Source organism: Nyctibius grandis, chromosome 10, assembly GCF_013368605.1.
Source record: "Nyctibius grandis isolate bNycGra1 chromosome 10, bNycGra1.pri, whole genome shotgun sequence".
In the NCBI taxonomy this organism is placed as follows: Eukaryota; Metazoa; Chordata; class Aves; order Nyctibiiformes; family Nyctibiidae; genus Nyctibius; species Nyctibius grandis.
The window spans coordinates 287747-314459 of NC_090667.1; the positions used below are offsets into that span (position 1 = coordinate 287747).

At 49.5% G+C, this 26713-nt stretch overlaps 1 protein-coding gene across 1 annotated transcript in view; it reads left to right on the plus strand.

Annotated features, from left to right (window-relative positions):
* Positions 1-25041: 25041 nt before the first annotated feature.
* DPYSL3 (dihydropyrimidinase like 3) overlaps positions 25042-26713 on the plus strand; it is a 31355-nt gene continuing 29683 nt past the window's right edge. Inside the window, exon 1 of the mRNA XM_068408557.1 lies at positions 25042-25353. Within this exon, the coding sequence (XP_068264658.1) occupies positions 25042-25353 (312 nt within the window). The remainder of the gene's footprint in view (positions 25354-26713) is intronic.

The window sequence follows — 26713 nt, forward strand, 5'->3', positions numbered from 1 at the left end:
GGTTGTCGCTGCTGAGTTGACACAGGGAGTTGCAGTCAGACCAAGAGCATCCAACATACTTGTAAGTGAATTGCCGGAGCTTGCTGGTGACACTAGCCAGGAGAATTGCAGGTGAAATTCAATGTTGATGTTTGCAAAGTGATGCAGACAGAAAACAGTTCTAAGTCTCAACCATATGCACACTATGGTGGGCTCTGAACTGACACTCAGGAAATAGATCAGGAGGTTATAACAGGTAGAGCTTAGTGCCCAGAAGCAGGAGAGGTACAAAGAAGGGCAAAGAAGAATGATCAGCTGCTGAGAGACAGGAAGACAGAGAGATGTAAGGATTTTTCTGGCTCAGAAAGCGAGACACTGTTAAAAGGAAGTATGGAAAATTAGTCATAGAATGGATGGACAGATTGCCATCATTCACTGTCTCCTCCAGTACAAGCAATTATCATATAATAAGTTTAAAGTAAACAAAAATTGATAGTTAGTGATGTAGGATGTAAAGAAGTCTTTGCCACAGCATGCTTCGCAGCTGGAAGTCCAGAGTTCAAAAAGCAACGTGAAGATGGGGAAATAAATCAGGGAACTATAATGTGCACGGCCTTCACGTTTCCCCTCTGTGCCCAGCCACTTTCCGAACCAGGATGCTGGGCTAGGAGGATCTTTCTTCTGATCCAGGATAACAGAAGTAGAACATAGCCTAATAATGTTATGTTAAAGACTCAAGGACATGTAATGACAGATCAAAATTTTCTAATTTGGGGGCAGACCCATACCATTAAATTTCTCCCTGTATCTCTCGGATCTGGCTTGAGCTATGTTGATGAATAAATTCTTTTGCCCTGCATAAAAATAATTTCTGTTTATAGATATGACATTTTTCATTAGAAAAGAAAAAGATGATTCACATGAAAAATTTAATCCACCTGTAAATGAACTAAGAATAGGAAATCCCTAGTCCCAGGACAAAAATGTCCGTGTATGCTTCCTGAGGCCGTATGCGTAGTTTTGTTAGACCAGAGAGAAGAGAAAGGAAGGCAAACGGAGAATTACAGACATAACGTGGATGAGTCCATTGGCTTTTCAGGAATTGCAGGTATATACCAGCATCTTTTGAAATAAGCATTTCCCAAAATAGAAAAAAACCCTATTATTCTGACATTGGAATTCCAGGAATCTTTGTCTTGGAGCCTGTGAAAATATCTCAAGTGCCCTGTCAGCGTGTGCATGCTAAGAAAAAACCCCTTCAGGTTGTGTCCGGATGCGTGGATTCCGTGGTGACTGTGACTGCTGTTTAACAGCCTCACAGTTAGCTCTGCAGTGTACGCAAAGGCAGACTGAATGCTTTGTTGCAGAGGAGCCATTCCTCCCCTCTTCTCAAAGCAGGAAGGGGAGAACCGCACATACGAAAGGAGAAGAATCAGGACCATCAAAAAATACAACAAAACCTCCACACTGGCTGATAACCCTTTTGCCCTAATTTGAGGGCAGGTATTGGCTGGTTAGAAAAGCTAACGAGCTGTTTAACGTCAGAACTCTACATTCCTGCTTATGTGGCATTTTCCTACCTGCATTTTTTCTGTGCTTGTGAAATATATACATTCACTTATTTGTCACCACATAAGGAAGTCTGGTCTGCATGGATTTTGCACTCAGTGAAATTTACCATGTGGGCTTGAATGCTGAGAGAACAAAGACAAAATACACCCTTTTTCCCCTGGTTTCAAACCTGAGACCCGCAGTTCTTTTCCACAGGCAGGGAAGGCTTCCGTGGGACAGGAGCAGTCTGTGTTTGCCTCACTGCTGCATTAGCCAAGTCCTGGGGCTGCCCTGACGCCACAAGCAGCATGTCACCTGCTGCCATGTCTCCTGTCACTGGTGAATTTTAGGCAGCTTTGGTTCAGGAGTTATTGAAACTGGTGCATAACTATTCATCTGAAGATGCCCATGGGGACTTTTATGGACCAGAGGGCTGTACTTTGTAGGGTTAAATGGACAGGCTTGGCAAAATACCCAGAATTTTCACAAATGCCTTTCATACGGACAGACAGGAACAGTTCAATGCTGATAACTGCAAGAACAGACCTTCCCAACTTTCTGATTGACAGACTGCATTTTGTCAGCCGGGATAGGTAGGCAGAGAAACTTATCACTTATCTGATACAGATGATGTTCTGTTTGTTTGTTTGTTTTTAGAGTGCCCGACCACACAGATAAGTCTTTAAAAAGGCAAATGCTTCCACCCCCCTGCAATGAAGAGAACATTGTTTACACCTATTTTAAAAAGTATAAAAATGAACAACTTGTAGCCAAGACTGCAACCACCTTGTATTTTAAAGCCATCACTCAAGATTTGTTACTTGACAGTTCCTGTCTAAAGCTATGATATATGCTGCATCTAATGAAATTCTATATGTTGAAATTACAAAAGGGGAAGAAAAATAAACTGTGAACCTACATCACTTAGGAAGAACTTCAAGGAAAGAACCACTTTCAGCTGATCAAGTCCGTGTGTCTTGGGCATGGAACCAAAGTTACAACAGAAAAATCTATCCCTGCTGTGCAGGGCAATCATTTAAGCGTCACTGTCATCCCACGAATGGATCAAAAGTTAACAGGACAGCAGGAGAAACACGAGCCGTGGAGAGATGCTGACAACAAAGCATTCAGTTTGAACTGTCTGGCTTTCTCACTGCAGGGACTCCTTCTCTCCCTTTGGTTTTAACCTCAGGAACAAATGACAGCTGCAATGTGGGGGTAAGAAAGGAAAAATGCATTCTGGCTTATTGCAGGATGGGCAGGACAGGGCACCATGTTTTGCGCTCGAGGTCATAACAAAGCACCACCCTACTCGGCAGAGGAAGGGAAGAAGAGGTGTCTGGCGTAAGGAGTTGTAGCCTTCTCTCTCTTCACGTTCCCTCCATGAAGAATGGCCTGTCTATTGTCAGATACCTTTCATACTCTTTAAAGACTGCCATTGAGACAGTAATGACCATACTTGGTTTTACTATTTGAAAAATACACTGAGGATCACTGCATTGGACCTACAGAGTAGCTTCCGAGAAAGAAATTAGATGTGTTGGAGGACAGAGGGGAAAAAAGCCAGCCCCCTTGTCCATGTGGTGTGATCCACAAAGCATCAGCTTCCAACTGTTTTGTCCCAGCTTGGAACAAATAGTTTGGCTGGTCAAACTGATTTTGTTAGCTCGCTCCTGATCAATGACACACAAACCAAAAATGGGGAAAAGCTGTGTGAACACATTCTTACTGGAAGTAAGAAGTATGGCTAGTCTGTTTAGATTTCTCCACAGTTAAGAGTAACTAGAAGTAGTTTGCATTTCAAACCATTACTTACCTCTCTGATCACAAAGCCTGGAAACCAGTCCTGGCATCTCCCTGAGGCACCACAGGTCCATGCCCCCCCGTAGTCAGTAAGAAACAACCCTGAGGAGTGTCACACCTGCGGCAAACATCGCAGAGGTCCTGCGCCTGCTGGGAGCACAGCAGCCAGCTGCACCCATCTTCCCTTTCCTCACTGATGTGCTGTGTGAGCTGGGCATGACAATGCACTTCTCTGTGCCTCTGTTTTCATTTCCCTGGAAATGGAGTTGTGCCTGTTTAGACTTCAGGTTCCTGTGGCGAGACTTATTTGAGCTGTGTCTTGCACCATGGAGCCTTAATTTTAACTGGAAAAAATGGATGTGATTTCCCGGCCAATGCGCCCATTACAAAATAGAAAAGTAAGGGCCAGAATACAGCCTGTGCATTACTTAAACCTTCAAAACACAGCTCGCATATACCAACATCTTATGCACACAGACTTTGCCCATTAGAAGCTTTAAAAGTGCTTTACAAAGAGTCTCTGCTTTGTTTGCTTGTTTACTTTTACAGATGAAGCAACTGAGGCACAAAGCAGTGAAGTAACTTGCCACAGCAACTCAGCAGGTCAAAAGCAGTTCCTCAGCCACAGCAGGGATGAAGTTCCTCTAGTATTGAGCATGCCTGCCCCTCACAGATATTTTTTGGCCAGAGTAGCTTTTAATCATTAATGTCCATTCACCCGACTGGACTGCAATGCTGGGCTCTATTTCTCCACGAAGACTCCTAACATCCTCATTTCTTGCATGCCCTGAGATTGTGTTAAGCCTTCCATCAAAGGTTAGAAGCTCTTACCAAGTGATTTTTTTCCTGCTCCTTGAAATTAATTTCAATTACAGAATGACCACATCTTGAAGCAGTCTGTTTCAGTCAAGGGGTTTACTGAATTGTGCACCAGCTGTATGTTTGTTGGTTCATTTTTTTTAAAAACAGGCTTGTAGACAGATGTGTTAAATGAATACAGGTACCTTGCATGGTCTTTGTTCAAATTCTTTTTCCCCTGCAGAAGAATCAATGGATAAGGTTAGCGCAAACCTACACGTGCTCTCCCAGAGTGCTGCCAGCAGTTCAGTCCTGAAGCTCTGCAGTCAGGCCCTTTTAGAGTCTTGTCCCACACCTGTGACACCTTTAGGTCACTAAGCAACTTTACAACATCTCGTTAGGTACGAAAAGGGGGTTTTCCTCTCTGGTTATTCCCTCTTCCCTCTCTCACTCTTTTTTCCCCTCTTGCAGCACCAGTTCATTTCATACCACTTGGCTGCAGTGTCCTGCAAGTAACTACAGGCTGGAAACTGTTTTCCTTAGCATTAGGGCCAGCAATTAAAACATTGAGCTCTTCTTGCAGAAGAATGAGCAGCGCCTGTTTTCCATGATGGTGCAATGACTTCCACCTCTGCTTTGGTTAAAAAAATCCAGAGGACTAGAGACGTTTGTCTCAGGCAATCATAGGGAAGGTTCAGGGCACAGATAGAAATACCCAGTTTTAGAACACACCTGACTGATCTTGTCATTCATCAAACTTCATCATTTAGGCCCTCTGAGCTGTGTTGTGCACATCTTATTTAATTTTGCCTGATTTCCCCTCCCTTACTCTTAAATATACATACACATGCAGGTGCTCCATTTCCAAGGGCTCAGGGTGGGGTGGGGGGTGGTAGACAATCCACAACTTATCGTGGTCTGCAAACTTTTAGCAGATTGCTGTATTCCCTCCAGAGAGCTGAACAGCAGCTGCTTTACTCTTCTTGCAGCCTAACATAAGCCATGCCTAAAACACACCTGCTGATACGAATAATACAAACTTTCTGCTGTCAGCTAGATCAAAATTAGTTCGATGTTTGTGTATATATATATACATGTATCTATATATAGTATATATGTATATGTACATATATATACATATGTATGCATGTATCTATTCCCTATTGTATATAGTAAATTGTTGCTATAGCTTATGAAAGTATACTGCCAATCTAGGTATGGGGAACTGAATCTTGTTCAGCTGCCACAACGGGTACACTCCTCGTGGTTTAGTTTTACACCTCCTGGGCAACTGGTTTTTGGATCTGTTTTTCTGGGGTCTCCCCCCTTCTCTGTCCTGAAGCAGTTTATCCAGGGCTTTCTGCTGTTCCTGACATTCACTGAGGCAAAGTATTGAGAATGCTCTCTCAAATTAGTCACTGCAGCCAACCTCCCCTCCCCAAAACCAACCAGTAAAATAAAACTTTTGCGGCCTTTGAGGACAGCAGATATAGCCCTGGATTCCTCCCATCCCTCCGCCCTAGGCTGCAGCAGGAGCACCAGCACTCCAGGCTGTCCATACCATCAAAGCAGTAGATGAGACACATAAGGCAGTGTAAGTGAGCTTGACCCAAACCTGACTTGCTGCTTTTTCTCCAGTGACCAAGCCAGGAGATTTTGAAAACTATTCTTTCAATTTAGCACTTCAGGTGAAGGCCTAGTTAGGTGAGATGAATTTAGGGAATTGGGGTTGCAGAGGAAATAGCGCTTCTTGCTGTGTTATCAGCCTGGCTCACAGCTCCATCCTCTCGTGTTGATGTGCGTGGAGGACCATGTAGACTTTTTTGGTAGATGTGCTTCATCTTCCAGCTCCCTGCCCTCATCTCAGCAGGAAACATCCTCTGAACTCCCAAAGCTTTCTGTTCCATGGCATCCCCTGAAGACTGAATAGGCCAGGCTCGCTTTCAATAAACAGCCACACAGTTGCTGGTGATTCAAAAGGGTTTTTTCTTTTCCCCTGCCCTCCCTTCACAACAGCACCTGTGTGTTTTTATAGATACTTTTTGTTCCCAATTTTTTTGGTGTCTTATTCCAGAACAGAATTGTAAAGGACTCGGCAGAATGACCCTTTGATAAACACTGGACATGTATCTGTACTATATGTATTAACGTGTAGAAGAGAATCCTTATTGTATGTAAAGTTTTATGAATGGTTATTTTTTAATTTATGTATTTAATATAGGATTCAATGACCTCTGGTGTTTTAGTTTGTATACAAAATAAAACAGCAGCGTTTTTAAAAAAAACTCACTTTACATTCACGGAGATATGCGGTGTCTGTCTGGAATCTGTTCAGAGGAATCACGTTACAGCTGAGCACCAGCGATGCCTTCGTCGCCTGCTCTCTGTCTCTGCAGCCCACGGAGAGGAAGACTGGAGGGGCTGGGCCATAACACAGCCCACTCTGGAACGTCTGTGGAAAAGCTTTAGTGGACGTCCTGGAGTAATGAGTTGGTGAGGGGAAGGCAGTCAGCTCTCCCAGCGTGGGCCAAAGTTTGAATTTAGTGGCTTTTTGCTGGGCCTGTGCAGCAAAAAAGGGGGGAAAAAAAAAAGCTGCCACGTTTTTGCTAGAGTTAGGGGAGAGGAGTGTAGGGGGGGTCCTGTTAGAATCTTGCCCCAAAGGCCTCAGAATCTCTCCCTGTACTCAGGGCTTCCCGGTGCGCCTCGGTGCCGGCACGTGCCCTCACGCGTCTCCGCCGGTGAAGCGCGGACCAGGCCCGAGCGCGGCCAACCGCGTGCTGCCCGAGCGCAGCCAGCAGGGGGCGCCTGTACCTCCTTCCATAACGCCGCGCTCCGCGTCCTGCCCCGTGCCGCGGGCTGCAGGCGGCGCCGGAGCCGCCGCTCCCGCCGCAGCGGTAAACACGCTTCCCCGCGCGGGGAGGACGCCTCGCAGGGCCCTGCGGACGGGTCCCCCGGCCCGGCCCCGGCCGCGCTGCGGAGGGATGAACACGGCACCGCCGGGCGCGGCGGCGGTGGGAGGGGCGCGGGCCGGCCGAGCTGTGGGCGGGCTGCCACGGGGGCGGGCCTCGGCGTGCGCGGGCACGTATGTGGGCGGGCCGTGCAGGGGCGGGCCGCGCTGTGGGCGGGGCGTGCGGTGGGCGGGGCGTGCGGTGGGCGGGGCGGGCCGGTCCGGGAACCGCAAAGCGTCTCTCCGCGCGCTCCGCCGGTGGTGCCGCCGGCCGCCAGGGGGCAGCGCCGCTGCTGACTCCGGCGTTCGGGCCGGCCCCGGCCCCGGCCCCGGCCCCGCGGGTCGCTCCTCGGACGGGCGGGACCGGCCGGCGACGGGAAACCGGCCCTGAGCGCACACGGGGCCGTTCCCTGCTGTACCCACCGGCCGGTGCGCGGGGGCCTCCTCCGGTGGTCCCCGCAGCGTGGGCAGGACCGTGCGCTTCCCCTCGTGGGGAATAAGGCCCGCGGTGCCCCACGAGTGCCTGACTTCCAGCGGAGACCGATGCAGCTGCTGAGCTCCCGAAGCGTCGCCTGCCATCGCTGCGCAGCAGCAAAGCGGGAGCGAGAAAACGGGGCCTCTGCCGTGTCCGGGGGGCGCTGGGGCCGGGTCCTGCTGCTGCTGCAGGGGAAACATCTGCTGTTCTTGAACCCTGGTCTGCACAATCAGACCAGGCAACTCAGCAAGGAAAAAAAATCCTTCCTAGACAATTTCAGTTCAGCTTTGCCAGCAGGAAGATGAAGGAAAGAGCAGCAGCCAAAGCCGGAGCTACAGCAAGCACTGGGAGCCCCTGGGCCCCTCCCAACGCCCACCAGGCCCCTGTTTTACAGCATCCCTGTTCTGAACGACCAGCTTCTTGCTTTTCAGCGCGTGGGGACTTCACCGCCCTGCTTAAGCCTCGCCTGCCTTACCAGAGGTGTGCATTGCGAAGGATGCAGCGCCTTAGAGCAGGCGTGCAGGCTGCCATGCACCCACACAGCCTCTCTGAAATAAGCCACCCGAGGTGTCGAAGGCTGCCTTCCTCCGAAACTCCTCTTTTCGCGAGCGTTGATGGCCCACCAGCCACGTAAAGCGGCTGAGCTGCGGTGGTGAAGGTGTCCTGCAGCTGGTGGCGGTGCTGCCGTGCCAGCACACACCAGGAGTGGGAATTCATGGGAGGAAGTTTAGGGATAACTCCTGGGTGCAGCATGCTGGTGGGCTTTCACAGCCTTCTCTTGGACTCATCCCACTTCTGCTGAGGTTTTCCTTTTGAAGAATCTTCATGATCAGAACTGGGGCAGCAGTGAAGAGCAGTGCTTTTATTGCATTTGTTGTCAGAGAGACAAAATATTATGCAGCCCTGCTCGGGAAGCCCATAATCCCAGAGGTGAAAGGCAGCACAGCTCTTGGAAGCTGTGTGCACTACAAAAAAGACCTTTTGGAAGGAAATTGCCAAGGAAAGTCTTAGAGGGGAAATGGAAAACACATTTTGAAAGTGCAAAGTCGTAGCCAGGTATTTGCACAGGTATTTACAAATCCCCAACAAATCTAAGCTGAAGAATATTATATTGCCACAGAATAGCCCAGTACATTAATATATTATTTAAAGAAAAAAAACCCATTACCTTTCCCAAGATCCACTGCAGCTCATATCTTTAAAGTGTTCTTAGAAGACTGAAACACACTAATTGGGTCCAAGACACAGAAATTCAGATTTAGATGGAGATCTCTACTATTACAGAGTTCAAAAGCATTCATCTCCAACTCCCTTGCACAATCATCTTCAAATAATGAAAGAAACAAAGAACCTGAGACAAGCAGTCTCATGGGCTAGAAAAAAATGGAAAGGGCATTGTCCTGGTTTTGTGGGGATGCAATTTATAGAATCCCTTTTCTGTTCCATATTATCTCAATGTGTGGCCAGCTGTGGGCTGGTGATTGAGGCCATCAGCAGGTAAACCCAGGGCAGCTGCCCCAGGCTGGCCCACAGGTGATTCTGTGACATTAACGTCAGGGTCACTATAAATGGGAGAGCTGCTGGGGAGGGGGGCTCTTGGCTCTGATCTCTTCTCCTCTTTCTGTGATGATTGTGATCCCAGGAGGAACTTGCCACCACTCTATAGGGTGAGTATAACTTTGTGTCTTTTGTATTAGCATTGATATTGGTTTTCTTATTTTATTAAATCTGTTTAAATTTCAATCTACAAGTCTCCTTCCTTTTACCAATTCCCTTTCTGAGCTGGGGAGGGGTCTTGGGTGATAGAACAACTGGTTATTGTTTGGCCCTGGGTGTGGGCTAAACGGAGATAGGCATTTAATATTAAAATGCACTAATTCAGAGTTAAATCAAAGGGAATAGATGTGCATATAAAATAGATGTGTGCTACAGAACCTGTGGAATAAGCTTAGCTTGTTTTGTCTAGTAAAACCAACATGGTGAGGGCATGGGTCTGTGCTGCAAATATATCAAGGTAGATAAACACTGACAGAGAGAGGGACTTCTTAGCTGAAGGACAAAGGTGACAGAAGAAAGAATGTGTACGAACTAGCTGTGGTTTGTTAGAAATTGGAGAAAGTTTCCTGGCTGCACTGTTCTATTGTGCACTTCTCTGGCTGGTGGAGTAAGGTCCTGGAGAGCCTCCGAGGGGGTCCCCCGAGTTGTAGAACTGAAAGCCAGAGAAATGCTGTTTGTCTGTGGTGTAAGTGTTGCTTCAGCAATCGCTCCTCTGGAGATTCTGCTGTGCCCAGAATGTCATTCCTGAAATGAGCTCTGATGCATTTGGGAAAGAACGGGCTGTATTCGACGTCGTACCGCTCACACACAAGGGGAACGCTGTTTCATCCACAGGAAGGCAGTTGCTCTGATGCCAACACGAGTAGATGGGTTCCAGCTCGTTGCCTGGATGTGGTCTACTCAGTCTTTGCTCTTCCTGATGCATATACGCATACGACAAAGATCCTGATCACTACTGCTGTCTTTACAGTTCTGACAACTGTGTATACGTTAATGATTGAACCTATATAGAAAATTAATTCATTTGAAAGCCTTTCAGTTGGCCCCTTGAGCTCACAGTTGAAACTCATTAGTGGACCATGTGTGGAGTCAGAGTGCTGAAAAAGTAGCTCCGTACCCCAGAATCTCCACAGATTCCACATGAGCGTCACGCCCTGCCTGCCTGAGAAGGGCTGCTTTGCTTCCCTGGACTCCCTCATTTGAAATACCAGCAGTGTGCTGGCTGGCCATGGATGCTGCAGAAGTTCTGCAAACAGCATTTCCCCCTAGCTGTGCAGCTACACAGCTATCAGACTAGGAGATTCATTTACTCTTTTAAAAATTTGTGATAAAATTGAAAATATATTTCGGGCAGGGTGCTGCTTATTGGACCCGGATCAGTAGGGGTGTAGGAAAGCTACTGTGTAAGCTTCAAGCCTGGACTTCTGCTGATGTAAACCAGGAGCACTTTGCCTGAAGGAATGAAGACACGGTGCAATGAAAGCAGCATCCTGAACGTGTACAACTCAGAAGGGTAAGCATAGGTGTCAACATTTGTTATGTCTGATTTTGCCATCTCCTGTGCGTGCATGGAAGCATGGCTATCCAAGAACTCATTTTTAGGACAATAACCAGAACTCTGACACTAGATTTTGGGTCCAGACCTCTCTGTCTCTCTGGGACAGCTGCAAGGCGTCTCCAGCTACAAGACAACAGAAAGGACGGGGCAATGCAAGGGAGTCCCAGACTATCCATACTATGGTCAAGAGAGAGCAAGCCTTGTGTGAGTCCATCCCTGGCACATGACAGCACTTCAACCTGCCCCCAGGCAGAAAGCACCCTAGTGTGACGGTCGCCAGAACCAGGCTGCAGCTCTGCAGATGACCCCTGAGGCACGTCTGTTTTGTCCAGTCATTAAACGGGGCTTTGGTGAGTGAAGAACCGCGCTGTGTTACAGACCGCATCTGCCAGGGCCGGCACGGCCAGTGCTCACGGCTGGTGTAAAAGGAAGCATGACCGCGTGTTAAAAGGTTTCTGGATTGTCTCTGCAGCCCGTTTGGATGGCACTAGTTTTCCATTGTTTGGGAGATTGTCTAAACATGGTAAAAGCCCTAAGAAATGGCAACGTGCCATCTGCTCTCTGTCGAGGGGGGCTGAGTCTCTGAGCACGGCAGAAAAGTACATTCCAAAGCCCCATTCCTGCTTGGATGGAGGAGCGTCCCACAGCTTGTGCCATGCTGACAAGAGGCCATTGTGCAATGTCCGTTCTAGTGCCTGGCCACTGAGTGACAGCCACGAACGAGCTGCTTTGCACAACAAAGAAAATCCTGTGAAGGCCATTTTGGAAGCCTGGAGCAGGACTGAGATATATAATGATTTCAGTGTGTACAACAGATGGAGGCTTCAGAGCGTGGAGCCACTAATCTATGGATTACAGACTCCCTAATCACAGACCGACACTTCCCATTTCTGGGAGGCACCACCAGCCGATGGAGGAGTCTTGCAGATCGGTGCTCAACAACTGAGTGCTGTGTTAGGGATAACTAGGGAGGGAACAGGGACTGGAAATGTAACTGTGCCAACCTCTTGCTCATTTGAGTCTTGGAACGCTGCGTGGAGCTCTGGTCTGCTGCAGATCTTGAGAAGAGGATAGCAGTGCTGGAGAAGGTCCAGAAGAGTCTGGCACACGTGCTCGAAGACATGGACTGCAGCTGCAGACAGGCAGGCTCCTCAGCCACAGGTACTCCCTCGAGGGCGACCGTCAGCCAGTCAGTCACACATTTCTCAACATAAACGGGGGAGCCTGTAAGAAGCAATAACAAAGTCAGATCTTCAGCACCTCCAAACGTGAACCTCGACATTAACCATAATTCTAATCCCGGTATGGTCCTATCTTATTAACTCCTGGCCTTGCAGCAGATGAAAACTCATTATTCCTGCTACTTTGTGCCTAATTCTGTCCCAGTCAGTCATACAACAAATCATATACCTAGATCTACAGATCCCACACAAGTGGACCCTGATATTGGCTCCAGCACTGCACTTAACTGATATCTTTGAACCCTGGGACACAGGAACTGAGGCAATCAGCAACTAAGCAGGTGACCCCATTGTCAGTGGCATGGGCCAAACAAGGGTCATCTATAAACTAAGGTCATCAACTCTTTCATTCCAGATCTCCAACCCTAAAAACAATCCCAGTCCAAGCCTGTCCCTGTGACATTTGTTATTTCCAGATTTAGCTGCACGATAATGGCTGGGAGAGAAACCAGCTTCAGCACAGATGAAGCTGGAGGGCTGACCTAGAACCAGCAGTGCTTTAAGTCCGGAGTCCTAACGGAGAGGCAATCACCCACTCTGCTTCCCATCGTACCCAAATTAACAAAAACTCATTTGTTTACTTCCTGCCTTATCCTATACTCATCTATCTAGTAAAACGCAGAAATTAACTGAGCTCCACATCCACCACTAAACTGAACACCGACCGTAGCCTGGACCCCAGTGCTGTGCATTGCCCGAATTCCTCAACTGCCTCAGACACAGGAAAAACACCCACATTTGAGCCACGAGAGCCTCGCAGGAGCAGGAAATTCAAGCCCTTCAAGGTCATACTCCAGCACACCGTCTATACTCGTGCCTCGGGGACATCTCTTACCCACAGAAGTAAATGTCAGGCAATTGCAGAGATTAGTAACAAAAACCTGGGATCTGGCGAGACGCAGCCGTCAAACAGCTTTCCAGTGCCTCCAGTCAAAAATGCTGCCAGTGGCTCCCGGGCACTCGGTGACGGCAGCGAGCCAGCGGCGGGGGGTCCGCAGGGCTGAGCCCTGCCCGTGGGCGCTCCAAGGCCGCTCGCGCCCGTTGGGAAGGATCCCCCGCGCTGGAGGGATGTACCGTGTTCTCCCCGCGCTGCAGGTGGCAGAATGAGTTATAAATGTCGGTTCAACTGACAAATGCCGCCACGTTTCCTGGGGATGGGCTCTCCACAGGCCTTTGTTGTTCAATAGCTCCATGAGTGTCATCACCAAATAATCCTGACTTGGAGTTTATCCATGAAATATTTATGGAAAACTGAAATTTGGCCTGCGTAGTAATTATTAATTCTGTTACACAGATCACATATATTTTTCATCTAGGTGGGAGCATGTTAGCAAGGCAAAAGAGAGTTCAAATTTCAAACTTAGTATTGATATTGGGTTTCTTATTTTATTAAATCAATTTCAACCCACAGGTCTCCCTCCTTTTCCCAACTCCCTTTCTGAGCTGGGGAGGGGACACTGGGTGATAGAACAACTGGCTAGTGTTTAGCCCTGGGTGCAGGCTAAACGGAGACAACTTCACAGATTAACATTCACACAGGTATCAGCTCTAAAAATGCTTTAGATGAAAGTCTTAGGCCATTCAGGCTTATAATTCACGGCATATTACTACATGGTCTCGATATTTGAGAAAAGCAAACAGAAAGGAACACGGTATATTAAAAGCAAGTCATCATGAACTAGGATAAGTATTTAAATATTAAAACAAATATATTGCAGCTTTTGCCTGGCAGTCTGAAATGGGTTTTTGAGGTCTGGTAACTAATCTGCTGAAGTGAAAGCCAGCAATCATGAGATTGGGATCGCTAAGGGTACGGTATTCGAGGTGTGTGTGCCACTGAATAAATGAGTGAAGATTATTGCATGCTGTAGCTACCGGGAAGAGTCTTGGCAAGCAGGGTTAAAAGCTGAGACTTAATAAGTGAATCTCACTCTGCTCATAAGACAGTGTTTGCTCTGCAAATAAAGAGCGTCCAGAGCTCTCATGCCAAACCTAAACTAAAAATCATGCAAATATGCACATTTATCAGATTCTGATCCTCAGAGGACTCGGGGAGAATGAATACTTATAAAACAAGGTGACTTGCAGAAAGAATCTAGATATTGTAAAAAAAATTGCATAGCTTCATCTGGTTTCCTTTAGACTCCCAGAGCAGAGTTGCTGAGTTATTGCATTCTTGTTTGATGTCCTACATGCAATCCTGTTATTAAGTCCAGAGACGCAGATGACTGTTCCCTGGTTGGCGTTTCAGCATTGCTACAGCAACGGCCACAGCCTCGCAAGCCCCAGGAGCGGGCTTGCTCCTGTCGATCGGGCCTCCCGGCGGAGCAGGGGGCCTCTGCCAGTTACGGCTGGGGCTGTTTAAGCTGCCCTGGGGCACTGACTCTTCAGAAAGTGTGAGATTGAGGAGGGAAGAGAAGACAAGAACAGTGAGAGAGCCCAACAGACGTGAGCAGAGTGAGGAAAACCTTCAGCACAAACTCAAGTAGGGCATAACTGGACCAGCACAAACCCTTACCAACAGCTTGTGTGGGAATATTTCCCAGAACAAGAGTATTATCTGGTGGTTAACCTCTCCCTAGGCTCGTCTGAAGCTGAACATCTAATGGCAGCTGAGTACTTCGCTGTTGTGCAGAACAAGTCACCAAGAAGACTGCGTTTCGATTGTGCTTAAACCAGCAGGAACAGCTTAGATGAGTGGTGTTGCTCTGGATTTACAGAGGTGTAACGGAGCTAACAGCCCAGCCTAAGAGTCCAGAGAAGGTGGGTCGAAAATTGACAGTAAAGTAGCCCTGCCTGAGCCCTGTGGTGGTGTGTTGCAGACCCCTGAAGCCAGGGGTGAAGGCCTGGATGGGAACTGTCCATGTGTATCATTTGAGTATTTGAGTGTGAAAAATGTGACAGGAAAGTTGTGATTTTACAAATTTAGACCAATAATGGAACAGGAAAAATACACTTGCCTCCTATACCCATTTTAAAATATGACTGCAAGACCCAAAGCTACTCTCATAAAGTCAGAGAGGTGCCTCAACTCGGATCCAGCAGCTACGCCCAGAGCTGGCTCAGGGCGCCTGTCAGTACTTGGAGGGGAAGATGCTTCTCTCCGTTGTTAAAGACACAGCAGAAACCCTTCGTGCGCTTTCCTGCTGCAGTCTTGATTGAGGCTCTGCTGAAACTACACCCACGGGTCAGCGTCTCCTTGGCTGAGCTACACATCTGCTCATGAGCGGCTGCTGACTCCCAGATGCTTTAAAGGCTCAAGACTTGAGCAGGCTATTTCCTTTATGAACAAACTGCGATATAAATGCAGTAAGGATCTTATAATAGTGGCTCATTAATTTTTATTTCTTATAATAGCCCTAATTAGGTTATGTGCGTTCAGAGGGTTGAATGGAAAAGCTTCTGGAACTGGAAGTCTTTTGTTTGTACGTTCTTTGTATGTTTTCAGCCATCCCAGAAGTTCAGTAATGTTAAGCTGACACAAAACATGCTTTACAAAGTGAGGTTATTATGCTGCTTTGAATGGTCCAGGCGCAACATAATGAACTTCACTTCCTGGAGACAAATAAAGGAGGTCTGAAAGCACTGCCTCTCCCCTCAGTGGGGAAGTCACTGCCCTTCCAGAAACTTTGCTGGCAAAAGACAACATTTTTCAACAGCAGTTTCCAAGTTCAGGATCTGAACTCCTGTCCAGGCATGAAGCGAATACAACTGGATGTTTTTCAGGATTAATGGAGAGTGTACACTGAAAAAAGGAGGAGGGCAAGTGGCAGATTTGGTAGTACTCGGCACACAGGAAAATCAGCCTGTTTCCATTAGGTACCTAAAAAAGATTTTTATGAATGAAACCCGAGCAAAGTCTGCATGACCATTCTGACAAGCAGCACTGGCAGCAGTTATCTCTTAGGTCTTGAGTTTGCAACCCATGATACTATCTTTAACTTAAAAGCATGGAAACATTCTAGTCTACTTAACTAACATTAATCATCAATGTAGAATGGGTGAAACATTTTTTCAGGATGAGAACCATAGTATCTTGTAAGTCTCTCAGCCAGCGTGGTTTAGGGCTCTCCTTGACAAATTCCCAGCAACACTTCCTCAGCTGCAGTAAACCTTGCTGATGCCTACACTGTCCCCAGCTCTTCACATCTCCTCGTTCTGCTATAGCTGCCCTCTTGTTGTTAAAGCTCTGCAGAGAAAATCTGGACCTCTCTGGTCCTTTCCTCATCGTTGCGGAAAGTGTTTTCCAGTCCTCAAAGGAAAAATGCTAATGAGTTAGAAACTATTACTGTGGAAGGAAGGTACAGAAGCACGCATGCCTTAACAGGGCTAAGGCACACGTTAGGTGTTTACAGGACAAGCCAGAGAAAAGCAGCAGGCAGCTACATGAGCTGGAGTTCAAGTACCCCTGAGCTGTTACGAGTTCCAGAAGTGATGCTCAGAAAGCGTTATCTGTAAATAACACACACTCTCAAACAAGACACAGCTAGAAGGCATTGGTGTTACACTTTCCCTATAATGTCAGAGAATGAAGGAGATAAGAATGGCAATATCCATGAAGCATTATAATAAAAAGACAACAACCTGCAGCAGTTTGGATTCCTTTGTGTATGAAACAGGGAACTTGTAAAGTGACCAGTTCCCCAGAGTGCCTTCTTTAAGCCCCAGGTAAACCAGCCAGTACAGTTGCAGTTGCTTAACTGATAGGGGCTGTGGAAAAAAATTCAAGCATTCCAGCTTGGCAGGAAAGACAAGCCTGTGTTTTTACATTCTCAGCACAGAAACTTCCAGAGGTCACCGTGGGATCCATTACTTGGATTTTTATCAGCTAGCCTAGGCACTGAATGATGTATTTGAATACTCTAATGATGGATGGTCACTTAGTCTAAACCTGTAAGAACACAACAGGGATATTGTACATAAAACTGTGTGACACACACAGGTCCTCGCTTCCATATCAGTGTGTGCTTCAGGAACAGGGCAAAGGGAGAAGGCAAACAGTGAAGCAGAAGGACCACGCTGCAAAAGTAACTTGCCATGTTCTTATCCGCTTTCTAACAAGAGAAATCTGTAGTAATGGGGCAAATACAGGGAAAAGGAAAAGGGTTTTAGCTTCCCAGACTGAGTGGTTCATTTGGCAATTATGGGTCTGAAATTCTTAAAGTACCGTATGTTTTACAGGATGCGCAAAAGCTCTGCCGCAGTTCAGGCATCAGCACATCTGGGGTGCAGACTGACTTCCAGCTCAGGCATTTGAAGTTTGTCACGAACAGACACAGCATTCATGTGCTTTCCTGGGGAAATGACTAATACGCTGCCTTTCACCATTTTCCAGTCCAAAACACCTCACTGTGCTGTGTTCACAGCCACGGACATTCTTACCTCGCCTGGGCTCTACAAAGGGCCTTCACCAAAACGCTGCAATTTGGACCCCGGGTTCCCACCTCTCCAGCAAGAAAGCACCTGGCTCTTTACCTGTGCGTTGGTCTCTCTCTCTTTGCTCTGTATGTTTTCATACTTAGTGAAATTCGTGGAGTGGTGACACTCAGCACAACGGTATTTTGTGGTGCAGGATTCCTTATTAACAGGAGCGAGCCTGCGGTGTGGTGAGTCAGTTTGACTCCTTTCCCTGCCTGCGGTGTGGCACTCACAAGCCACTGCTTTAGAAGTAAAAGCAACCGAGATGAAAGAACCAAGGCAGAACTTAGGAAAAGCCCTTCAGCCCGAGCAAAGGTGGGTATGACCATGTATTATAAAGACAAAACATTGACGTTAATTTAGTGTCTGTGCAACGTGGTTGCAATCCCATGAGGCCAGGTAACCCCTACCCCCTCTAAACCATTCTTCCAAAACTGTTAGAGATGACGTGGTGAGATTTTTATTGTCTCACCCTTTCAGCTGGCACTGGTACATGGGCCGAGAGTGGAACGGAGCATCCTCCTCCCCTGCTCACACTGTACACTCCCTTTTGCAGAGGAAAACAACACAGAACCAGGGCCAGAGACATAACAGCATCCTGAAATGAGCAGGAAATACGTGTGGCTCCTGCTTCTAGCCGCCAACATAGGGTCACAAATTTAACCTTGGATGGGCAACCACTTGGGGCAGTTTGACACTGCAGTGCCAATTACCATCACAGAAATAGAAAAGAACAATACATCAAGTAGAAAACAGCAAAAATTAAAGCATTTTGGGGAATAGTATATTAACTCCTTTTTTGGCCTGCTAAAACAAAAGTTACTAAGGACTTTAATGCTTGGTCCTAGGAGCATGACCCGGCACGTCCCGCCTGCTCTGAGGTTCCCTGCAGAGACCTTCACTCGCAGCCCAGCGGACCGGACCTGTGGCAGCTACGCTCATCACCGTCGCACCAGAAAGCTTTACCTGTTCGGCAAGATGAAGATTTCCCTGGGAGACAGGAATCCGAAGGTGGTCTGGAATTGGCACAACCTGCCCTTCTCCCCACCCTCTGGGTGCGCCATGGGCCTGACACCATGGGACCTTGTTGTGCAGGACTGACTCTGGACTAAGGCTCCCTTTCTCAGGTGAGTTCTTCCAGGAGTACCCGATGCAGCTGAGCGTGGGCTCTGGCCTTCCAACAGTCTTGGGTTTCACGTGAGCAGCTGAAAATGAGTTTAGGGAACAATCCCTTCCAAGACCGCTTGCAAAGGAGTCAAGAGCGGGATGTGTTTGGGTGGTGGATTTCAGTAGTACAGAAGCCTTTTTCTACTATTCCCTGAAAAGGGGAGCCCATAAGCTGTGCTCGCTTTCCCCAGGACGTAGTTAGCAGGCAACATAGATGGCCGTTATCTATTTTTATCTATTTTAACATCTGTGTTGAAGGGATAGCCCACCAGTCCTTCATGGTGGGATAATTTGTCAGTGATTTCAAAGGGAAGTTTGGTGGGACAGTGAACACAGACCGCACACAATTACTGACATAACTGGATAAGCTGGATGTGTGACTTGCTGGCACGGGATCTGCTGGAAGACTCTGTCTTTACTGCCCTACTTTCTTTGCTCTTTACACCAAATGAAACTTGCCCATTTTTTTGCCCAGCCATGCATGGTATAAACATCAAGGAGTTCCCTGAAGTGCCTTGAGCTCATTCATTTCTCTCCTGTCTGTTCCCATTACATAAGTGTATTAAAGCTGAAAGCAAATATAGTTTATTATTAATCCTCAGCGCTGTCTGCTTCCCTGAAAAAACATGCTGTGGAAAACTTCTAAAGGTTCTTCAGCTGATCACAAGGTGACATGTCTGATGTTTGAGGATCTAACAAGGATCTTTGCCTTTGGGCCTTTTTTCTGTTCTCTTTGATGCATAAAACTTCAAAAGACACTGTTTTAGTTTAAATAACTTCTACAAAACACATCTTTTCATTGAGATACCTCTCCCCTGCAGTCTTCCTTCAACAAATAGAGATTTTAGCCAGGACTTAGGTTCATCCTTTGGCCAACAAGGATAAATCTCTCTCTCTCGTGATTCCTCCCCCCGCCCCTGCTTTCAAACAGATGGAAGACAAAACCCAAGCAGTTAGCACGTGGCTCCCTGGTGTGGCTCGGAAAGGAACAGAAATGCTTGCAGACTTTCTTCTGTCCTCGCAGCGTTCTGACCTTGTAGCTCTGTCCTCGCTCAGTATCCATCACCTCAGGACATTAAGTTCTCTCCAGCTGATCTGCTGTGACAGGACAGAGCTTTCAGCTCCCGCTCTGCCTCGCCACGCCCCATGCACAGCGAGCGAGCTCCCCGGTCTGCTGCCTGGGCACTGCCCAAGAGCCCCATCCCCACCGTTACAGGGACTTCCCGATGCCACGAGCTCCTTCTGCAGCACCAGGGGAGAAGTCGTGCCAGCGCCCAGGAGCCCGTCGCTCTGCTCGCCGGTGGCTGGTTCTCAGCCGCCGATCACGCAGGTGAGCTGCCTGGTAAGAATGCCTCCAGCACGTGCTCTGTGCATCGCTGGCCGGTCACTTATGTCTCCAAATACAGTTTATCCTAGTAAATTCATGACTCACCAAGGAAAAGCAGAGTCCTAAAGCAGTGCTGGGGCCAGCTCTTTTTTCTCTTGGCTGGTAAGGCTTTGCTCAGCTATAGCGAGTCACTTGGTAGTTCCTGGAAGTCTGGAGTTGCATCTCTGGTCTTGAACTATCTCCATCTTCAGGCAAGGTGGCTGGAGCTTACCTGATGTGCAGCACCTCCTGGGTCACCAGGTGTTCCTCCTTGTTAGTTCGAGTGGGGCCAGCTAGCTGTGTAGGCTCTACCCAGGCTGGAATATTTGGGGGTTTGTACTGATGACAAATCTGTATTTCTGACCCTCTTAAAAACCTCTTGTCTCTTTCACGATTTCTTCTGTGTTTGTCCTTAGCCTGACTTTTCCTGAGGCACATGAAATGCACTGCTGGAGGCTGTCCTGACATTGCTGCAAGAATGAATCAGCAAAACAATCCTGTTTATCTGGCAGTCTCCTAAAACAGGACACCCTAGAAAATCAGGACTGCAGAGTGAGAGGAGGCAGCTCTAACTTTGCATGAAACAAGGTAACTCCAACTAATTTCATCATTGCTACTTATCATGCATGTAATAAAGGGATGCAGTTTTACCAAACCCTGTAGGAAGCAGATGGGGGATGAAGAAATCAGTGTTAACCTGCCACTGCCCTGCTGCTTCTCAGTGCTTCTCCAGCTGAACCTACAGACCTTAGAAGCAAATGAGCTCTGAAACCAGACGTGCATTTATCATGCTAACAAAGTTATGCTGTCATTATGTCCCTGTCATGCGCAATTAAAGACCTGCTGCCTCCCGGCCCACAGGAAAACCAGTGTAAAACCATTTTGTATTGATTTGACATCAAGGAAGGAAATGTCCTCACTCAGGACGCGGCTCTCCTTTGCTTGAGCTTGTGAGCATTGGTGAAGGAGGGGGGCAAATCTCACCTAATGTCAACAGCCTGTTTCCTTCAAACAACACGACATTCTCAGAGTCTAATGAGCATTGTGGTCACAGCTACGGAGCCTGAGACCCTTCCCTCCCACCCCTCAACCTTCTTTAAAGAGGCTGAGGAACTCCAGAAGAAGAAGCAAGAGTAAGAAGCTAAACACTAAATGCTGTGAATTTCTGGCAGGACTTTCTTCCTGCCAAAGCCGTTGTGTTTCTCTGGGGTGAGAGGGGCTGACCAGGTGCCATGCCATGCTAGAGAGTACGAGGAGTCATCCCGTCCCTGCAAAGTCAGCTTGGCTCCTCTGAGCACGCCTGGACCTTGGCTGGTGCTCAGCTGCCCGAGGAACAGCCCAGCAGCACTGGTGGTGCAGGGACAGCTGTGGAGAGCTGCACCCGGAGCCGCAGACAAGACCCTGCGCCGGCGAGAGCCCTTCTCAGCGGGGCAGAGATGTCGGTGCAAGCGCTGCAGCACTTGCAAGGGCTTTGTGTAGAAACCTCGGAGGTGGCGTTTGGTTGAGAAGAGGTGCTGACCCAGCCTCACGGGCCCCACCGGTGGGCTGTGTCCCCCGTGGGGCTGCCCGGGTGCTGGGGGGCATCACGGCCACGGGAAAACACCCCCACGCTGGCAGTGACGTTGTGTCTCATGTCCTCACCAGTCACCTGGGAGAGAACATCGGGCTATTTCCAACACAGATGGCAGACACAAAAACTTAATAATGAAGGGCATTTAGTTTAGAAAATGAGGATGAGACTGCTGCCCGTGAGACCACGGGGGAAGGAGCTTCCACAGCAGTGACAGCACGTGGGCATTGTGCACCAGCAGCCCCACGCTGCTCCCTGAGGCATCTCCCTCTCCCTGGTTGCTCAGCAGATCAGGCAGTCATTGTTCGGAGCCCCCGGTCCCCCTGCGCAGGTACTAACGTGAAACCCAGCCGGTGCTCTGGCAGCAGATGATGAGAACAGCAAAGGAAACCAACCCGGGGGCTGAGTGCATAGAATAAGAAACCGCCCGCCCCAGACAGGGTGATTATGTCCCGTCTAATTAAGTAATCCTTTTGCAGAAAGGGATTTGCCTAAAGACCTTTTCCAAGAAGGCTGCACCACCCCCCCCATTCCTAACTGGTGCGGTTCACCCTCTAACGTGACTGATTTCCATTTCTGAGCGCTGCTTAATAAAAACAGTTCTTACTCAACTAGAAAGACGCAGTCTAAGCAGACATAAATTAGAAGCTTGTCACTACAAATGCTGTTCCCTAAAGCAGAATACTACCCCCTTTCTTTTCTTTCAAGATACGACCGCAGTGCCCATCTGGCAGGCTCAGCTCAGACTCCCGAACCACGAGGGACAGGCACTCGTGTTCTGGGGTCAAGGCGTGAGCGCAGTCCTCGAGCTGAGGAAACACCCTGCAGGGCTGACGTGTTGGGTCTGGTAGGGCCTGCGGCAGCACCCAAGCACGTGAGTCCAAATGCCTGCCACCGCCATCCTCCCCGGGCTCCGGCGGGGAAGACAGCCTTTTGTGGGGTCCCCTCCCTGGTCTGTGTCTGTCATCCATCTTGCACAGACAAGCGAGAGGAGATCTGGTTTGCCAGCAGGATTTGAAGTCATGCCACTCATGACTCTTTGCCTGAAAAGCATTTTTGTCAACTAGCATATAAACATGTGATTTAAAGGAAAGAAAATGTGCTTAATTACAGGGGACTGTCCTTAATTAAAAGCTTCAAATCTGATCCGAGACATACATATACAGAAATATAAATAATGCATTCTGCTGGTCTCAAAGGCAATGCTATTGCAGTGAACACACACTGAACCCAAACTTCATTTTTCATGGTATTCTTGAACTAGAGGCCTTACAACACCTAACAAAAAGAATCTTAGAAGTGAATGGCAGTTTGAGAAATAAAATCAAGAATTGTATTTCATGCAGTGAATAATTTCCATTAAAGGTCAGATTTTAAAGCCTTCACTTCTTAGAAGAGTCCCCATACTCCTTTACTGGTGCAGATAATTTCAGTGCAACCATTTATGCAGCAAGGCACTAGGAAAGATAAATATTAGAACCAGAATTTGAACAAATATTGCTATTAAAGTACAATGCTGAAATTTTTGCACATTTGCAGAACCAGACAAAGGCCAGACCCTGTTCCAAGGAATTTTAATTCGCCATGATGCTACACCACCATATGGAGAGGTCCCAACCAAAACAAGGGGTTCACTCTAGCGTCACCGTGGTCAGTGCACAGAGCCACGGGGCAGTCTCCGGCTCAGGAGAATGCTTTTCGTCCAGAGAAAGGCTCGCTTACTCAAGTGCTATTACTTGGCAACTAGGAGGCAGGGGCTCTGCTCGCTGTCTAAAGTGTTCTGGCTGCCAGCTCTGAAATCAGCAGATGTGTAATTTTCCCCCTTGCTTGGGGCAGAAGCTGACTGAGATGGTTTTCAGCTTCTACTCGCAGTGGGAGGAGGGTAAATTCATTCATGCTAAGGCAGTCCCTTAGGAAGGCAAAGACCTGCTGGGCAGCCACTGCGTGTGCATCTGTTTGAACGGTACTGGTGGTGTCACTGCTAAGCATCCAGTTACAGAGGGAGAGCGTTTGTCAGGAGGGCAGCAGTAGAAGAAACTACAAAACAAACTCATTCTGGCTATTTGAAGGGATACTTCCTTCCTTCCTTAGCTGCCAGGCACTGCTGCTGCTCCTGCACCTGAACCGTGACAGCGAGCATCACCCGGGCAGCAGCGCAGGGCTCTCCGGGCGCGGCCCTGCTCGGGCAAGCAGCGGGGCCCTGGCGCAGGCACGAAGCCCACGCTGGTAAGTTCTGTGAAGCCACAACGCTGGGGCAGCTGCATATTAAAGTTCACAAGAACAACGAAATTTAACCCTCTCTGGTGTTGCTTTATAGAAAGTAAGAGTAGACACTGACCAGTGTTTTACACTGCTGTGTAACACAATGCTGTTAAAGTACCTCATCCAAGTTCGCTGACACACTCTGTTTATATTTAGTGCATCCTCTCTTCTCCTAACCCTTCAGACCTGAATAATGAGTCAAAAATTCAAGGTCCTGTAGATTATTTCACTGAGGTGGAGAAAAAAAGGGACAGAGTTAATGACACTGCTACAAAAGTCCAGTTACAAAAGCAGACTGCTTCCCAGAGTGCAAACGGAAGGAAACAATCCCAAAGCGTTTCCTCCCTCATAATTTCAAGCCTCTGTCAGCCCGTGCCCACAGACTCTCTCTCCAGGCACAATCACAGGGTCATTGTTCTCCTTGGTGGGTCAGGCTCCATGTGAGTTTTTCCACAAGTGAGAACCACCGGTCCTCGGAGGACTGGCAGAGACAGCGGCACTGCTTTGTTTTCACAAAAAAGTTTGGAAAAAGCGTAACTGGCAACGTCTTGTAACACAAATACGTGGTGTGAGAAATTACTTGACAGGATGTCGAGGCCAGGTACTGTGTACACTTGTTCTGTACAAAGAAATGAGCACTTGGAAAAAGAATTTTAAGTCAAAACTCCAGTTTTGGTGCTGCATGATAGATTCCACAGGCTGCTGCTCAGTGACAGAGCCCTGAGCGTACTGAGGGCCCACCCTCGGCTGCCCCTCCGTCCCTCAGGGCTCCTCTGCTCTCTAAGGGAGTTGCGGTCGAGCTCGGGAAGCGACGCGGTACTCGAGGCTGCTCGTGCAGCTGCGTCCGGCGGCGGTTGCGTGACAGGACCGTGAGTGTCGGTGCGCGCACAGCCAGGCCCCTGCGCGGCCGACGCTGCGTGTGTGGGGCTGTAACGGCGTCTGGCGCCGCGGCCCCAGGCGGAGACAGCGGACAGGGCCCGGGAAGGCACGGCTGAGCGCGCAGCGCCCGGTTACCGGCGAGGTAACGTGCTGCCGGCGCTCCGTCCCCGCCGAGTCCCCGCGCTGTCCCCGGGGCTGCAGACATGCGCTGCTGCGGCGGCACCGGGACGCGCCCTGCCCCCGGGGGCGGCGGCCGTGTCCCTCCCGCCGGGCCGGTGGCGGGAGCGGGCGCCCTCTCCCCGCGCCGTCAGCTGAACGCCACCGCGATCCCAACTCCGCGCCGCTCCCTCAGGCGAGGCCGGCGGGCGGGCCCGCCCCGCCCCGCCCCGCCCCGCCCCGCGCGGAGCCACCCGCGGCCCCGTCCCATCCCGCCCCGCCCCGTCCCGTCCCGTCCCGGCGGCGCGGCGGGCATGGCGGCGGGCGGGCGGCGCGGCGGCGAGGAGCTGCCGGTGTACCTGGCGCGGCCGGGCACGGCGGCGGTGCCCCGGCAGAAGCGCGGCGGGCTCTTCTGCAGCGTCGAGGGCGCCTTCGAGAGCAAGACCCTGGACTTCGGCGCGCTGCGCGTCGGGCAGCGCCGCGCCCCGCCGCCCGCCCGCCCCGAGCCCGAGCCCGGCCCCGAGCCCGGCGCGGCCCTCGGCCCCGGCCCCGGCCCGGACGCCGGCGAGCCCCGCGCCGCATGTGACGAGGAGCGGCTCCAGGACCTGGCCCCCGCGGACGACAAGGTAGGGGCCGGGCGGGGGCGGCAGGGCTGGCCCGGGACCCCGGCGGCCCCGGCGGGGCGGCCCCGGCCCTCGGGGCGCTGCCGCGGCGGGGGCTCGGCCTGGGGGAGCCGCGGTGGGGCGGGGGGCTCCGCTCCGGCTGCCCCGGCGTCCTCCCGCGCTTCCTGGCGGGAGGGAGCGCTCTGGGGGCGGCCCCGGTGCCCCGGGACCCGGCCCGCCGAGCGGGGTGCCGGCCGTTCTCGCCAATAGAACCGGGGGTCCCCGCCGCGTTACCGGGAGGGGTAGCGCTGGGTGTGAGTGGCCGACGGGGCTTGCTGCGGTTGCTCTTTTGTACTTGTATGAAAGAATACCTGCCTCCTCTGAAAAAAAAGGGGGATTTGGGAGTTGTTGCTCCAAACCAGGCAGATCCTTATCTCACATGGACACAAATGAGAAGCGGGGGACATCACATTGATCTGGAAGTGGCATCACTGAAGGTGCCACCAGGCACAAAGTTTCTCAACTTAGGCCACACTCGAGGGAATGAACAGATTCCGGCTCGGCGGTGTAGATCCTCCTGCCGGAGGTGGGGATGCTTGCTTCGTGGTTCTGGTCCCGTGTACACCAGCGTGGGTTTGGCAGGAGGATGATTAAATTAATAGTGTGGAGTGGATTCCTCAGCTGGGATCTCAGTGAGCCTGTTGCTCATTTACATGTGAGGCAAGTAGGACCACGAGCTGGCCTGTTGGCCAATGAGTTCATTTGGGGCTGAACTTTTTAGTAAATAGTTGTCTTAAGGGCACTGATTTTCACGGGTGAGCAGGGCAAATTAATAAAGCTGATTTTTTAAAAACGGAAGCAAAAATCACTGAAGTAAATACTGAGCCTGCAGCTTACCCTGAAGAAGTGGTGGTGTTGTCTTGGGGTTCTGCAGCAACCTCAGCTTCTGTCCAGAGCGCGAACCTCGATAGACTGCAGACGTGTGTGATCTGGAGGACTAACCTCACCAGCTAGAGCCCGATGGGAGCAGAAGCAGTGAAGTGCAATGACTTGGCCCGTGTCGGTTTTGGGGAAAAGCGTCAGGCTGTCCTTGGTGTGTGCTGTCTTCTGTAGGAACTTCTAGCTAGGCCATGGGTTGCTTTGAGGTTTCTTCATTGCACTTTAATTTCTTCAGCCTCTGCTTTTTGGTTTCTTATTGGCACACTATTTGGTTCCTGTTCTTGAGCTTTGCTCCTTTACAGCCCGTTTTACAGAGTTAGGAACAAAATTAACATTATTCCTGTCAGTGCCAGCCTTGTCCATGCGGTTTGAATAGCAGCTGCAGAACTGACCACTGTGTTAACAATTTTATGCTGCTGCTTGTTGGAACAGAAACAAACTCAGG